This window comes from Puma concolor, chromosome B1 (genome assembly GCF_028749965.1).
Source record: "Puma concolor isolate L17-30 chromosome B1, mPumCon1.1.hap2, whole genome shotgun sequence".
Lineage (NCBI taxonomy): Eukaryota > Metazoa > Chordata > Mammalia > Carnivora > Felidae > Puma > Puma concolor.
This window is the reverse complement of record NC_141670.1, coordinates 86,373,897-86,389,555: the sequence shown is the minus strand read 5'-3', so window position 1 is coordinate 86,389,555 and position 15,659 is coordinate 86,373,897. Positions and strand designations below refer to the sequence as shown.

Here is a 15,659-nt window from a genome sequence, read left to right as displayed (position 1 = left end):
CTGCCTCTGGCTGCTACACCCACTTCTGCTCGGTTACCCCAAATCTTACCCGCCACCCTGTAAAGTGGATTTCTTCTGGTCTTCAGCATCTCTTCAAAATCTGATCTTAATTGGATCATTGGGATCTTTGGTTTTGATCCAAGTTGGATCATTGTATTTTTCCTTTATGAAACCAAGAGGGGCCCTTTTCGTATGAATAACCAACTTACACTGAGCAGTTAGTTATGGCGTATGAATAAAATATGAATGGGCTGGCATGCTATAAAGACCTCACCATCAAGTGCAGAATAGAGGCTGGTGGGGGGTGGGGTGATGTCCACTCTGCTGGTCATGCTGCTGGGATACACGAAGGGCATCATTAACCAGCTATGGACCACTGACCACTAACTTACCCATGTATTCATTACACATGTTTAGAGCACCTGCCAGGGACAGACACTATAGTAGGCACCAGTAAAACAAACAAACAGAAAATAATGGTGGTGCTCTTTAGTAGCTAACAAGCAAGTGGGGATATTAGTGAAAACATTCCCAGCTATCACATCCTCTGATTTTAAGATCTGTTAGTGTTCAACCCAGACCTTTGTCCCTTAATGCTTCCTGCTGTACTATGTTTGCAGGTCTCCAAATAGTCATATTATTTCTGGCAATAAAAGGGGAACATACAAGAAGCTACTCAATTAGAGATCAGGATAAAGTTGGCATCAGCATAAAAGACATCTTTTCAAAGTTTCTCCAAAATGGCCACATTTTTACCTATGAGGTTGATAACGATGGTTAAAAGTATTTTTTCTAGAAGAAAAAAATTCTACATTGCTTTATTTACTAATAAAATGTCTTCTTATTCAGGATCAAGATTGGTACGGGCTGAATTATGGAATGAAAATCACAGCACTTTAACCAATTAGGCTTTTCCTTACGCATATGAACAGCTTTATTCTTATTCTGGCTACATATCTCTTTTTCAGTGTGTTTTAATATAGCTTAATACAGGAAAGCTCTGAGGGTGCTTTAATACAGCTTCTTGTAAGACATTATAATGTACAATAATTTCAGGGAGACTTTAAATTCAACTGCCATCATTCCAATGAGTGTTATAAAGTAATACCGTATTTTGTTAGGACCAAGGAAATAGCTAAAATATATATGGAGTGGAACAGCGCTAAAACATCAGCTTAAGTCAGTTAAGAGAAAATGCTTATTTTTCATATGAAGCACTCCATTTGTAAAAAAAGTGTTTATTTTTGAGAGAGAGAGAGGAGAGAGCATGCATGCCCAGGAGGGGGGCAGAGAGAGAGGGTGACAGAGGATCCAAAGTGGGCTCCGCGCTGACAGCAGCGAGCCTGACACGGGGCTTGAAAACACAAACTGTGAGATCATGACCTGAGCTGAAGTCAGATGCTCAACCGACTGAGCCACCCAGGTGCCCCGAAGCACTCCATTTTTATACTCTCAGCTCTATCTTAATATTTTGCATGTCGACACTCATGCTGTCCCTTAACAATTTAACAGAAATGGGGCGCCTGGGTAGATCAGTCAAGTGCCCAGCTGTGGCTCAGGTCATAATCTCACAGTTCATGGGTTCGAGCCCCGCATCAGGCTCTCTTGCTGTTAGCACAGAGCCTGCTTCAGATCCTCTGTACCCCCCTCTCTCTGCCCCTCCTCTGCTCGTGCTCTCTCTCTCAAAATAAATAAATATTAAAAAAAAATCTAGAACTAATTGAATCATTACAGTGAACTCTTTTATTCCCCTGGATGTACATGCATTTAACTTTAAAACTCACCTTGAGGGGCATGTGGGTGGCTCAGTCAGTTAAATATCCGACTTCGGCTCAGGTCATGATCTCACGGTTCATGGTTCTGACCTGTCAGCAAAGCCTGGAGCCTGCTTTGGATTCTGTGTTTCCATCTCTCTCTCTGCCCTTCCCCCCCTCTCCTTCTGCTTCTCTCTCTCTCTTTCTCTCTCTCAAAAGTAAATAGACATTAATAAAAAAGAACTCACCTTGAAAAGAGCATAAAGTTCTTCTAGCTCATCAATGGTAAAGGAAGTTTCTGTCACAATTGTTCGGACCTTTAAGAAGGTAGACACAATTAATTTCACAATCTCAAAGATGTTATATTGGGAAAGTCCCTGATTTTCTTGTTTTAAATCATCTCAGTCTGTGAAGCAGGAATTTATGGAGAAAGAAGGCCATCCACTATTTTTCAAAGGACTTACCACATTCCGTTTCGTAGTATCCTCCAGTGTCTGGATCACTTTTAGTCTCTGTTTGAATCTCATCTGCTCAATCAAGTCTGCCCGGATGGTTCCAAATTTCTGGAAAGGAGCAATATTGGTGTTTCTGAGAAATCTGCTAAAGCACACAGTCTGCAAGATTTATGGAGACACAATCCTGATACATAGAAGAAACTGAATTTACCATTTTACCTTATGTTTGGGTTTTACTTATTATACCTATCACCTACCGCCCCCCCCCCCCCCCCACTTACTATGAGAGCAGAGACTGTTGTCCACTGGAGTGGAGGACAGTGTTGATTTACTAAATGCTCAACAAATATTTGCTGAATACATCGAATTCTCATGATAATACCAGGAAGGAAGTGCTCTTCTCCCCATTTCAGACACAAGGAAACAGAAGTTTGACAAAGACACTAACTTGCCCAAGCCCACAGAGCTGGTAAAGCATTCATTGCAAAGTACAGGCTACAGACAGAGAACTGGATTGGGGCGCCTGGGTGGCTCAGTCGGTTGAGCGTCCGACTTCGGCTCAGGTCATTATCTCACAGTTTGTGAGTTCGAGCCAGGCATCGGGCTCTGTGCTGACAGCTCAGAGCCTGGAGCCTGTTTCAGATTCTGTGTCTCCTCTCTCTGCCCCTTCCCAACTTGTGCTCACTCTCTCTCTCCTTCAAAAATAAATAAAAACACTGAAAAAAAAACATTAAAAAAAGAAAGACAGAGAACTGGATTTACTTCAAATTGAGCCAAAATATATATGCCTTTGATTCACAACAATGAGAAAACATTAGTTGTAAGACAGAAGAAAACTAAATTTTATTGAACCTACAATTGTGTCATTGGCTCCTTATCATGACTTTGTGAGTTGGCACCATTACTTCCATTTTACAGATGGGAAAACCAAGGTTCAGAGAGGTTAAATAAGTGACTCAGAGTTCCACAGGTGCTGAGCTGCAAGTCGGAGGCCCAGACACCAGCTCCATAACTCCACCACCCACCATTCTATCCAACAAGAAGTTCTCTCCCGTCTCTGGGTAGATCAGAGCATAGATTTTAGAGGTAGACAAAATTTTATTCAAATTCATGTTCTTTGCCGTTGCGAGTCTATGCAATTCAGTTGAGTCTTCTGAACCTCACTTTATTTCTCTGTAAATGAGACACCAAAACTGTCCTTGTAGAACTGTGGTTAGAACAAGATAGATATGGGGCGCCTGGGTGGCGCAGTCGGTTAAGCGTCCGACTTCAGCCAGGTCACGATCTCGCGGTCCGTGAGTTCGAGCCCCGCGTCAGGCTCTGGGCTGATGGCTCAGAGCCTGGAGCCTGTTTCCGATTCTGTGTCTCCCTCTCTCTCTGCCCCTCCCCCGTTCATGCTCTGTCTTTCTCTGTCCCAAAAATAAATAAACGTTGAAAAAAAAAATTTTTTAAAAAAAAGAACAAGATAGATGTATTAATATAAAGAACTGACAGTAGTCACTAATATTAAACATTGGCTTGATAATCTTTGCAGATTGCTAAAGAAAGAGTTATTTCCTAGCCTGACCTTCAAGAAGCCTTGTATGTCTATACTGAATTAACGTCCGTTCCTCAACTAGAAATGGATCCTGCTGTTTGCTAGGCAGAACCCTCCCTCGGCCAGACCTCTGGGACTGGTAACAGACAGAACACAATGGAAACACAATGACCCTTCCATCTGAAGCAAACAGTCGCAACCTAAAAGGAAACCATGGACTCTAAGTTCCTGCCTGGAGGATGTCTAAATGAAAATGAGCAATGAGAATGACTGAGTCCCTCTCTCTCTCCCCTAATCCCCCTTTCTCCCACCTTTTGCAGGGGCTCTGACAGAATGAAATACTAAATATAGGGCAAACTAAAAAGGTGCCTCGGTACATCCCGGAGCCAACATTTTCCATTACCCAAAACAAGGGCAAAGCCTGGGTGTAACACTTCTTCCCAGGCATTGCACATTTCAGTTCCATGAAAAGAACTAATTCACTAACGTAACGACAATACTTTTTCTAACAAATAGAATTTAGTGATGCGAGTGAGGGAGCCTAAGATTATCTCAATTTTCTAAAACCTACCCTTCCTTAAACAATGAACAAAATTATCCATCTCATTTACATCTCTTCTCCAACTCAATTTTTATCTGAATGTTTCTGTGAGCTGTTTCTAATTTTCCAACCTAATCTCTGATGTCTTTAGGAGCTGAGAAGCATTTTCAATGCAGGCACAGCATCCTCTTTTTGCTTCTTTGCCCCACTCCCCTGGCCTTGCTGATACCAGCTAAGAACTAGGTATTCGGCCCTTCATTTCATACCACTTCACCCCTCCTGCGTTCCAGTTCTCACCGCACAGACTTGAGACAAGCAGAACAGCTCGGGAAAAGGAATGATGTGGGGACCAGTTTGTCTCAAGTTCCCAGTGCGTGTTCTCTGGCCTCTCCCACCCCCACCATCATTCCTGAGTGGACAAGAGCTCCCTTCCCCATGCTGGGCAGCCTCCTGTGATTCGTTCATCCCCTGTGTTGCTGGGAAGACAGGGACGATGGAGAACAAATACAGATTTTACAGAGAGACCACAAGGGCCAGGCTCCATCAAGTTCAGAAGGCTCCTCCTTTCTAAATCCTCCAGAGAGAACTAGAAATATTTAAATGCTGAGGCTTAAAAAAAAGGGGGGGGGCAACATAAAACAGTTTAGGCCTTAAGTCCTATGTAAGGGATGGGATGATCTGAACGAATCTGCCTACCACAAGGAAATTTATTGAAACAAAAAGAAGGCATCGTTTCTAAAATCCAAACTCTACAGCGTCTGTTTTTCAGTAAAGGTATCCCATCGACATTATGCTCGAAAGTGCCCTTTAAATGTTTCTTATTTTCTGGGGTACTCATTTTCCTGGGATAGAGAATGGGGCTCACTCCTGTTAGCCAGAGGACCGAGCACTATTCACACCTGAGGGTCCTTTCTGTGGTCAGAAATCTCCCCAAATCTCCAAACGTCTAAGGTGGTGCCTTGGAAGACTGGGTTGGGGGAGAAAAGAGAAACTGATGGGATGTGAGTGAGTCTCTGGACTTTGAAAAAGTAGCAGAAAGTTGTGGGGGGCTGAGACCAAGGGCTGGGTGAGAGATTTCTCAAACTGCTGAAAGAATACTTCCCCCAGATTCTGCCCTGCTCTCTGCCATGACTGCATCTGTCTGTCCTGGGTGCTCGTGTGTTGGGTGGGGCGGAGGTGTTCCCGTGGAGGAAAGAGGAGGGTGAGGAGGAAGAAGAGAAGAAGGAACCAGGACATGAAGTCAGTGTGAGTTGTTTGCTTGTTGGTGTCCTATGTTTGCTGAATGAGTGTCTCTCCAGGGGTCCTCTGATCATTAAAGAAGTCTCTATTCATGACAAGATTAATATCCAGGCAACACCTTCCTAACTCTTGTCAGAAAGCAGGCCCATGTTTTATAACCAAATTTGTGTTCCTCACAAAGTTTTAAAGTTTTGCCTAGCATAAAGGTCTAGAAAAGCCATTGTCACATGAGGAAAATGTTTACAAAATAACATTTCAGTCAGCTTCAGTGTAAAATATCCCATGTGAACTAATTATTAGCTGTAGTTTGAACATGTTAATTAAAACATAAGAAATGGTGAGTAGCAGTAGAGATAAACAGATATGAGATCTGAATCTCAGCTCCAACATACTGGGAAACCTTGGATAGGTTACTTAACCTCTCTGAGTTCTATGATTTGTAAAAGGGGCATAAAAATACAACCTGATTCTCAGGCTGGTGATCACTAATTCTCACAGGGCATGGAAAAGTCAAAGCACAATGCCCTGTATCGTTATATATTTACCTAGAATTTATTTTAAAAGTTGCAGAAATTATAAAGAGGCAGCCATTGGGTTGGGAGGCTCATGGCATGTATTGTTTGGCCTAGAGTGTATTTTGAAAATTAGGACAATTCAAATAAAATCGAGACCTCCAAGTTCTTGAACAATCAAAAGTTCTGGCAACAATGGTTCCTCATCTCCAGTGGCAAAGAGGCTGGCTCGCCACCAAGAGGGACCTTACCATCTAGTGCCCCGAGGCCACGTTTCCCCACTCCTTCACCCCGTCCCACTCGGTGTCTGTCTCACATGCAGTCATGTGTGCTTGTCACCCACTCTAGAGCATCTTCTTTAAAAATACACCGTTGGGGCACCTGGGTGGCTCACTCGCCCAAGCACCCGACTTTGGCTCCGGTCATGATCTCCTGATTTGTGAGTTTGAGCCCAGCATCGGGGCTCTACACTGACAGTGTGGAGCTTGCCTGGGATTCTCTCTCTCTCTGCCCCTCCCCCACTCACTCTTGTGCTCTCACTCCCTCACTCCAAATAAATAAATACATTAAAAAAAAATAAAAATACACCATTATTCTACAGTTTGGCCTCTATACAGGAGACATGCTTTGGACATCTTGATATTACAGAAAGCATACAGTTTCATAGTCAGATATGGATGCCAGTCTCATATTCCACAGAGATTTCATGAAACCTGATGTCCCTCAGCTTCCTTATCAGCAAAATAAGGGAAAATAATTCCTGCCTCTTTGGGTTGTAGTACGGTAGCTGTTATTACCAATAGTAATGTTGGCAAAAGAAGGAAAAGAGCACATGTCTAAAGATCAGGCAAAATGTCCTAACGTTATATGTAACTAAGGTACCACTAACAACTGGTGATCACTAATTGAGAGGTCTGCATTACTTTTTGGAGGAATGAACAACTTTTTAAAAATTAAACTTGGAATTAAAAGCTGTAGATTAGCAAAAAATGTCAAGCCCCAACTGTCTTCCTATTAGAGATACATAATCAAGGGTTTACAAGTGAGATAATATGCTGTCTAGAGTTTGCCTGAAAATACTCCAGGAAAAAAAAAAAAAGTGACTTAGATGAAAGAGATCAGAAAAATGTTGATAATTGTTGGGACTGGGTGATGAGTTAATGGAAATGCATCAGGTTATCCTCTGAGTTTCTACTGTGCTTGAAAATATCTGTACATTAAAGATCAAGAAAGAAAAACATTCACACCAGTTGTTGATAACGTATCGCCAAGGCCGAGCATGATGCCTGGCAAAAGACAGGCACTTATAACATTATTTTTTAATGTTTATTTATTTTTGAGAGAGAGAGGTCGAGAGAGGTCGAGACAGGTCGAGAGAGAGAGACCATGAATGGGGTAAGGGCAGAGAAAGAGGGAGACACAGTATCCGAAGCAGTCTCCAGGCTCCATGCTGTCAGCACAGAGCCCGACGTGGGGCTTGAACTCACCAACCGCGAGATCATGACCTGAGCCGAAGTTGGACTCAACTGACTGAGCCACTCAGGCACCCATAACATCTTTAAAGATTTTTTCAATAAATGGAGGGGCGCCTGGGTGGCTCAGTCGGTTAAGCGGTCGACTTGGGCTCAGGTCATGATCTCGCGGTCCGTGAGTTCTAGCCCCGCGTCGGGCTCTGTGCTGACAGCTCAGAGCCTGGAGCCTACTTCGGATTCTGTGTCTCCCTCTCTCTGACCCTCCCCCGTTCATGCTCTGTCTCTCCCTGTCTCAAAAATAAATAAACGTTTAAAAAAAAAAAAAATAAATGGATCAATGGCGTTTCTTGTATCTCCTGGGTCTTCCCTCACTGACACAGCTGTAGTATCTTCTTTGCTAGTCTATTCCTTCAGCTCTCCCCAGTCCAATTTATTGCATAGGGAGCAGAAATAATGTACTTAAAGAAAAACTCCCCTCAGCTTCCAAGGTGCTGTTGAGTGCCTTGCAAATCCATCAGTGGTTTCAAGACTCCCCACGAACCAGTCTCTACTGGACCACTGACCTCATGTTCACCAGTATATTTACAATTCCATCTCCATTCTATCCAGACTAACCCCACTGGCCCAGGCTTTAATGCTAGGGAGTCACTTTCTAGCTGTGTGGCTTGGAAAACCTAGCTCAACCTCTCTCAACTTACAATTTTACCTTAAAAGGGGTTAACTGGTACCTGGTGGGTTTGTCTATGAAGTATTCGGCACCCTGCCTCACACAGGGCAGGCTCTCAGTGAACGGTACCTTTTGTGGTCATCAGCAATAAGCCCAACACATAACTGCCTGTCCCACACAAACTTCTCCCTGTGTTTTAGTAGCCACATCCTTTTCTTTCCTTCTTTCCTTTCTTTCTTTCTTTCTTTCTTTCTTTCTTTCTTTCTTTCTTTCTTTCTTTCTTTCTTCCTTCCTTCCTTCCTTCCTTCCTTCCTTCCTTCCTTCCTTCCTTCCTTCCTTCTCTTTCTTTCTTTCTTTCTTTCTTTCTTTCTTTCTTTCTTTCTTTCTTTCTTTCTTTCTTTCTTTCTTTCTCCTTCCTTCCCTCTCTCTCTCTTTCTCTCTCTCTCTTTCTATATTTATTTATTTATTTTGGAGACAGCACAAGCAGGGGAGGGGCAGAGAGAGGGGGACAGAGGATGGGAAGTAGGTTCTGTGCTGACAGGGTGACAGCACAGAGCCCGATGTGGCGCTCGAACTCACAAACCTGGAGATCATGACCTGAGCCAAAGTCGGATGCTCAACCAACTGAGCCACCCAGGTGCCCCTAGCCACATCCTTTTCTATTAGCTAGCTTTTCTCAGATTAAACCCACCGGGTTGGGTCACGTTGAACATAAAGAAGCTCTGTGGTGGTTGTGCGCCTGCCGTAGGGTCCTGTATTCGTGTGCCCCTGTGCTTTCGAGGAGGGACATTTTGGTCTACGAATAAAACCTGAAGGCTAGGGCTTTGTCTTTTACTTCTGTGTAACCCTGCAAAACTGCAGAGCCCACCCAGGGCCCAGCCCACCCAGGGCCCACCCAGAAGAAAACTGTCTACACAGTTCCTTCAGAGAGGGTCTTGGGAGAACTTATAACGAACAAGAATTGCTCCATGAGGTATTTATGAATAAAGTTATCATCTCCACCCATCAGGAGAAATTTCAACAATATCAAACCAACCTCCAGCAACCCGGATTAGGCCTTGATGGAATCTCAAAGCTGAAGGTACTTTCAGTATTCCTCCTACCTTTCCATTTTACTGGCTAATTATCCTGAAGCACAGAGATAAATGTGTTGCATGCCTTAGAAAACTGGTGTCCTGCCTGAGTTCAAACCAGGTTATAACCAGCTTCTGAGACTAGTGGCCCCATTCTGCATCTAGGGCAGTGATGCTCAGCCCTCCCCGGGCACTGGAACCCTCTGGGCGACTTTCAAAAAATACTTAGTTTGTAGGCCTCATGACAGAGATACAGATTTAACTGGTCTGGGTTGGAGCCTGGGAATTTACGTTTTTAAAAGCTTGACATGGAAAAAAGTTGTAAGTGGTTTTAACGCACAGGTAAGATTGAGAACCACCAATCTAATGGTTAGGAGGGGAAAAGGGAGATGGGCAAGAGTTTGTGGTGGTCTCTTTAGGCTGATTTATAAGGCACTGGGGAGCCATTGGAAACTTATGAGCGGTGCGGTGACATGAAAAACGAAAAACAAAAAACCAGTCATTATGCATCAAAAGACCAGGTAATACAGGCATTGGCATAAATAAAAGGGGCTGTCTGTCCAGGCAGAGGAAGGAAACTGCTGCTGTCTCCTGCGACAGGATGTTTGGCAGCCAAAGGGCCACCATTAGCGATCAGCCAGACAGGATGTAAATGGAAACCAGCCCTTGGTCTTGTCTCCATTCTCTTTTCTTTCCCATTAAAAATGGGTCAAGTGCTGACCTCAGCATGATGTTAGCTTATCTGCTGTGAAGAATAAAGCTAAGTTTCCACATACTAAGCTTTATTACTCTGGTCCAGAATTTTCTTAACAATAAAGGTTTCAGGGGATGCCTTTTAGAAAAACAACTCACAGCTATAATAATAACTATTGCCTTTAATTACATGGGCTCTTTTTCTAGAAAAATAATCATCCAAAATTTCCAACAGAGTATTATCCCAAAGTCCTGAGGCAGTGATGTTTTTTTATTTCGTTATGATAATAACCAGTTTTGGAGAGACTGAGGTGAAATACTCATCCTTAATCTCTACTAGCAGAAATATAAATCAGGTCAATCTTCATGGAAATTGGACGGTGTATGCTATGAGCTTGGAAATAATTCATACTTTTTGATCTATTGCTATAGATCTATTCCTCAGAAAGGACCCTAAGAAAATAATCAGAGATGTGATATTTGCATACAAGTTTATCACACAATATAGGATATATCGTATGTGTGAATATATATAAATAAAGAGTGCTGTCTTTATTGGTCACACTGTCTAAATACCTGGACAAAGAAAGGAATCAGAAGTCACCGGAGGCTAATTTGGAGTTCTCCTGTTACAGGTCTCTGTTTTCTGCAAACTCTTCATATATGTATGTAATAGCATAGAAGTTTGCCATAAAATATTGAAAATTTGGAAGCAACCAAAGTAAATGTACAATGAAAGTGACCAGTTAAATAAATTTTGGTACCTCGTTAAACAAAATATTAAGAATCTATTAAAATTATGACTTTAAACAATAATATATTAGAGAGTGCTCATGGTATATTTTAAGTGAAAAATGGGATGTTACAAAGTACTTTTTAGTAGAGACTTATTTTTTTAAGTGCATGTTACAAATATAAAAATCTACTTGAGGGAAATATAGTAAATATAGCTGATAGAATATAGTTTATTTTTCCGTAGTTTCTACATTTCTAAAAATAAACGTGCATTACTTTTATGATTCTAAAAGACACAAAAAATGTTTTGTTCTCAATACATATATTGAGTGTCAATGAAGTTTTTTAAAAATAACAAATTACCAGCCTTGTCCCCTTTATGAGTGAAAGGGCATATGTTTCTGAAAAGATTTCTGGATCTATACCAATTATGTTTTAAAACACCAAATTTTTTATTCTCTTCAAGAGAGGCTTTCTGACCTCAGCTTGTCCCTTGCTGTTTGTCCCTTAATCCAGGCTGTTACTAGTTGTAATGCTGAAAGTCATAGTCATACATTCCCAAGATATCTGTGAGTACTGTGCTCAGCAGAATATTCATGCTCTTTCTTAATGATCATCTCTATAAAAGTTTGCACAGCCAAGGATCAGGAAATGAAGAAACCATTAGGTATTATGGGCACTGAGTCACTGGGGATCCACAAACCACCAAACATTACGAAGCATATAACACTGGTTCCTTCACTCCTAGAAGCTCATTAGTTCTATTCTGAGATTCAGGGCCAGATCCAGGGTCCTCACGAACCAGAAAGCATCCTCCCCAGCCAGGTCAAGCTATTTGAGAGAAATACCAGGACTCTGGTTCATCTCTAGGATGGTACAGGCTATTCCATGTATCTTGAACTGAAGAGAATTGGCTTGTTCTTGTTAGAGAAGACCTGAGAGTCTTGGCATGAGAATAGAGAGTTCATCAATGTGTGCAGGTTGACTTTAGCATGCTTGCTCTCGAAGCCCCTCCTCAATACACCCAGAGCTGAATCTGAGCTGCTACTTTGATCAGGCTTCAGGGTGGGCATGGCAAAGAACCAGGGGGCAAGAGCTTGTCATGCCATCTGCTCTATGGCATTAGAGCCAGCAGGGGTCATGGCCCCGTTCAGTCCCTATCTCTGAAGGTCAAAGCCGTCAGCTGGAAGGCAGCTGCTTGCTTTGGCAATTAGTTCTCAGAAGGTGAAAGGAAGCACGTATAGTGGTTAGCAATGGAAGTGGGTGCCACACATCAGTGCCCCCCTCTGCACTCTCAGAGCACTGTACCACTCAAGTAGGGAACGAGACCCACCTCATAGGAAGTTCTGATGAGTCTGAAGATGTCCACTTCAGGGTAGGGTTCCACGTCATCACTGAGCAGGGAGTGGAGGTGAGGGATGGGAGGCAGAGTGCTGTCTTTATTGGTCACACTGTCTAAATACCTGGACAAAGAAAGGAATCAGAAGTCGCCGGAGGCTAATCTGGAGTTCTCCTAATACAGTTCTCTGTTTTCTGCAAACTCTTCATTTTAAAGCATACTTTAAAATTTATACTTCATCTTAAGTATTTCCTTAAGAACAGAATAAAGTCTTCCTAACTTCTAAAGATGCAGCCTATGAAAATGAATCCTCAGCCACAGACAGAAGTGGGCATTATGCTGCACTGAGCCAAGTAAGACTCACGAAACCAAGGGGAAAGAGAGAAGGCAAGTTCAGAGAAGGAACCGGAGGGGTTTTCAAAGTGAGGCTTGGTCTGTTACCTTCCCAAAACGGTCATGGCCTCCCCGTCGTCCTTGCAGCTCAACAGTTTGTCCACATTTGCATCCAGCACGGCCAGGGCCAACTGGAATATCACCTTGATTCCTTCATAGAAGAAACAGTCCACAACCACAACCGCACTCTCAAAGGGCATCACGCTGAGAAAGAGCGTGAGGAACCAAGACAGGGAGATGGTAGAAATCACGCCCAGGTCCTGCATGCAGTCGTAGAGCTGCGGGACATAGTCTCGCGCCAGTTCCTCGAAGACACCCTGGTCGACCAGCGCGCCTGCAGCGGAGGTGGGCACAAAGGGTCGCAGGTGAACCCACTGCACCTTCTCACCCAAGAACCCAATCAAATAACTTGACTAAAATAATCCAGCTCACAATTGCTGCGGGGATGGAACTCAGCTCCCTTCTCTAACTGTTCTGCTGCTACCATGTTACCAGGTACTAAGTTATTAGACCAAGGTGTCAACATAGCTCAGTCAGCAGATTAGTTCTGGGTGTTTCTTCTCTTTCCAGAATCTTCCTGTCCTGCTTCCCTACCACAAAAGGGCAGTAACACAATGGTAAGGGTTGTTGGATAGGTCAGTTTAGAAAGTTTTCATGATATATAATTGTTCGGTTAGGCATGAAATGTATATCTAAGTAGCTCCGTTTCCTGGCAAACTCATTTAAAAAACAAGTTGCTTTGGGGCACCTGGGTGGCTCAGTCGGTTGAGCGTCCGTCTGACTTCGGCTCAGGTCATGATCTTGCCATTCCCGAGTTCGAGCCTCGTGTAAGGCTCTGTGCTGACAGCTAGGAGCCTGGAGCCTGTTTCAGATTCTGTGTCTCCCTCTCTCTCTGCCCCTCCCTCACTCACACTCTGTCTCTCTCCGTCTGTGAAAAATGAATAAACCTTAAAAAAAATTTTTTTAATAAAAAAAATAAAAAACAAATTGCTTTTCTGGATGCACAGTCCCCACAAATGAATTGTTGATTTTAGTGAGAGGTTATTTTTTTTATCTTTTTAAGTTTATTTGAGAGAGGCGGGGGGGGGGGGGGAGGTGGAGCAAAGTGGGGAGGGGCAGAGAGAGAGGAAAACAGAGAATCCCAAGAAGGCTCCTCACTGTCAGCACAGAGCCCAACATAGGGCTCTGTCCCACAAACCATGAGATCATGACCTGGGCTGAAATCCAGACTCAGTAGCTTAACCCACTGAGCCACCCAGGCACCCCTTAAATGAGTGTTTTTTAAGCTCAAAAGCATTCTAGGGGCACCTGGCTGGCTTATTGGTAAAGCATCTGACTGTTGATCTTGGAGCTGTAAGTTCAATCCTAACACTGGGTGTACAGATTACTTAAAAAAAAAAAAAATCTAAAAAAAAGCATTCCAGTTGTACATACTCATGATCAACTTACTGGCGTTTCTGGAGAATTTTTCCAATGAATCAAAATCAATGAATCAGTGTGAAAAGGTTTAGAAATGAAGAGCACATAAGGCATACAATTTACTACACTAGCAACAAAAAGCTTGTCCTGCTAAAGGGAATGTCTAACACGTGAGAGGATTATAGGGAGTAACAGTAATAATTTGTTTAAATGCTTACAGTCATTGTTTGCTTTGCCATGAAACTGAAAAAAACTGCAGCAACTGAGTTTTGCATACATTTTTATATGATCTTTTTTCTTTTTTTTGCATATTTCTGTTCTCCACAGATTGCATCCTTTTCATGAAAACATTTTTTGCCAAATCTTTTAAGGTTGATTGACAGCTGACATGTTTGGTGCAGTTCACACATGCCACAGAGTGACACCCACATCAAATGTTTTCTAAAATAATTCCTGTAACAGTGATACATGCATATTCTCTTACACTCCGCGGGGCTCCTTTGTGTACAATCTTATATTAATTCAAGCCCTCTCACTCCCATTTTGGGAAACTGGAGTTGTCTAAAATTCTTTTGGCTAATGGTGACTGGAAATGGTGTTCTAGCCGGTATCTTGGCTCTAGAAACATCTTCACTGGGAGCCGTGGGTCAAAATGTTAACTACATCCCACACATACCAACAACTCTGGTGTTGTAGTAATCGGGAAGCATGCGTTCACACAAAGCCACTAGCAGCCAGAAAGCTTCCTCCTCTTTGGCATAAAGCAGCAGCACTGATGTGACAATATTCATGGCCTAAAGGCATGAAAAAGGCTGTTGTCAAATGTATTTTAAATACATCATACACGTTAGCATAAGAAATCTTGTTGACCTAAAGAAAATTACTGAGTTTGTCTCACAGGGCCAGCAAACTTTTTCAGCAAAAGGCCAGATAATAAACATTTAAAGGCTCTGCAAGCTAGACACACATATTATCCCAAAGTTTTGTTTTGCTTATATTATTTAGAACCCTTAAAAAATGTACAAACCTTTAGTGCTTGATCTGGTAACCGTTAAGGGTCTTTATGAACACTAATATTCACCAAGGACTGAGCCCCTGCACACAGGCAAGCCCTTATGCAAAAACTTTGCCCAAAGGCTGTTGGACAAAGCTTGTTAACCTGTGAAAACTCAGTGTTTTTAATCCTTAATTCATGAGGTAAATGTTTCCTTTTTAATGTTCCATAATGGTTTCTATAACCAAGTACACATGGCCTGAGGCTCTCCTCTGAGAACAATAAAACCTTTCAAATTTGGCATCCTCACCCACTATTTCCATCTGGATAAGGATGGCAGTGATATGTAACAGTGATTTAGACTCCAAAGGAACCTACTTTATTAAAAGATATTATCACATAGCTCATAACCACTCAAGGCTCAACTATTTTAATAGTCCTCTTAATTAAAAAGAGGAAGATCAAAAGATAAATATGAATTCTGTAATTGTAGAAGCCAACTAAGTCCGGTACATCTTTTGATCTACAAACCAGTAATCGTTCATCAGACTTCTACAACACGCATACCAAAAAAGGAATTTGGGTCTAATAGGCTTTTTCTTGTAAGTCTTAATATTTTCCCAAGTGAAATCATTATTAAAATTTCACTTGAGAACTAACCTGACGATTCTAGTACATCACGGTTGGTTCCTTAGGCATTTATTTAGTCAAGGTAAGTCTGAGGGTCTGCTTTATAACAGGCTCTGGACTAAGTATTGGGGGATGGGTAGGAGGGGAGGACACAGCAGTGACAAGTTTCACAGGGCTTAAATGTTGATGTCAGAGAGACAGAATAA

The 15,659-nt window shown here is 42.4% G+C and overlaps 1 protein-coding gene across 1 annotated transcript in view; it reads right to left on the bottom strand.

Moving 5' to 3' along the window:
- TBC1D9 (TBC1 domain family member 9) overlaps positions 1 to 15,659 on the bottom strand; it is a 115,015-nt gene that overhangs the window by 16,298 nt on the left and 83,058 nt on the right. Inside the window, exons 11-15 of the mRNA XM_025921459.2 lie at positions 14,506 to 14,623; positions 12,459 to 12,744; positions 12,012 to 12,141; positions 2,219 to 2,317; positions 2,003 to 2,071 (exon numbers count right to left, since the gene is read on the bottom strand). Of these exons, the coding sequence (XP_025777244.1) occupies positions 2,003 to 2,071; positions 2,219 to 2,317; positions 12,012 to 12,141; positions 12,459 to 12,744; positions 14,506 to 14,623 (702 nt within the window). The remainder of the gene's footprint in view (positions 1 to 2,002; positions 2,072 to 2,218; positions 2,318 to 12,011; positions 12,142 to 12,458; positions 12,745 to 14,505; positions 14,624 to 15,659) is intronic.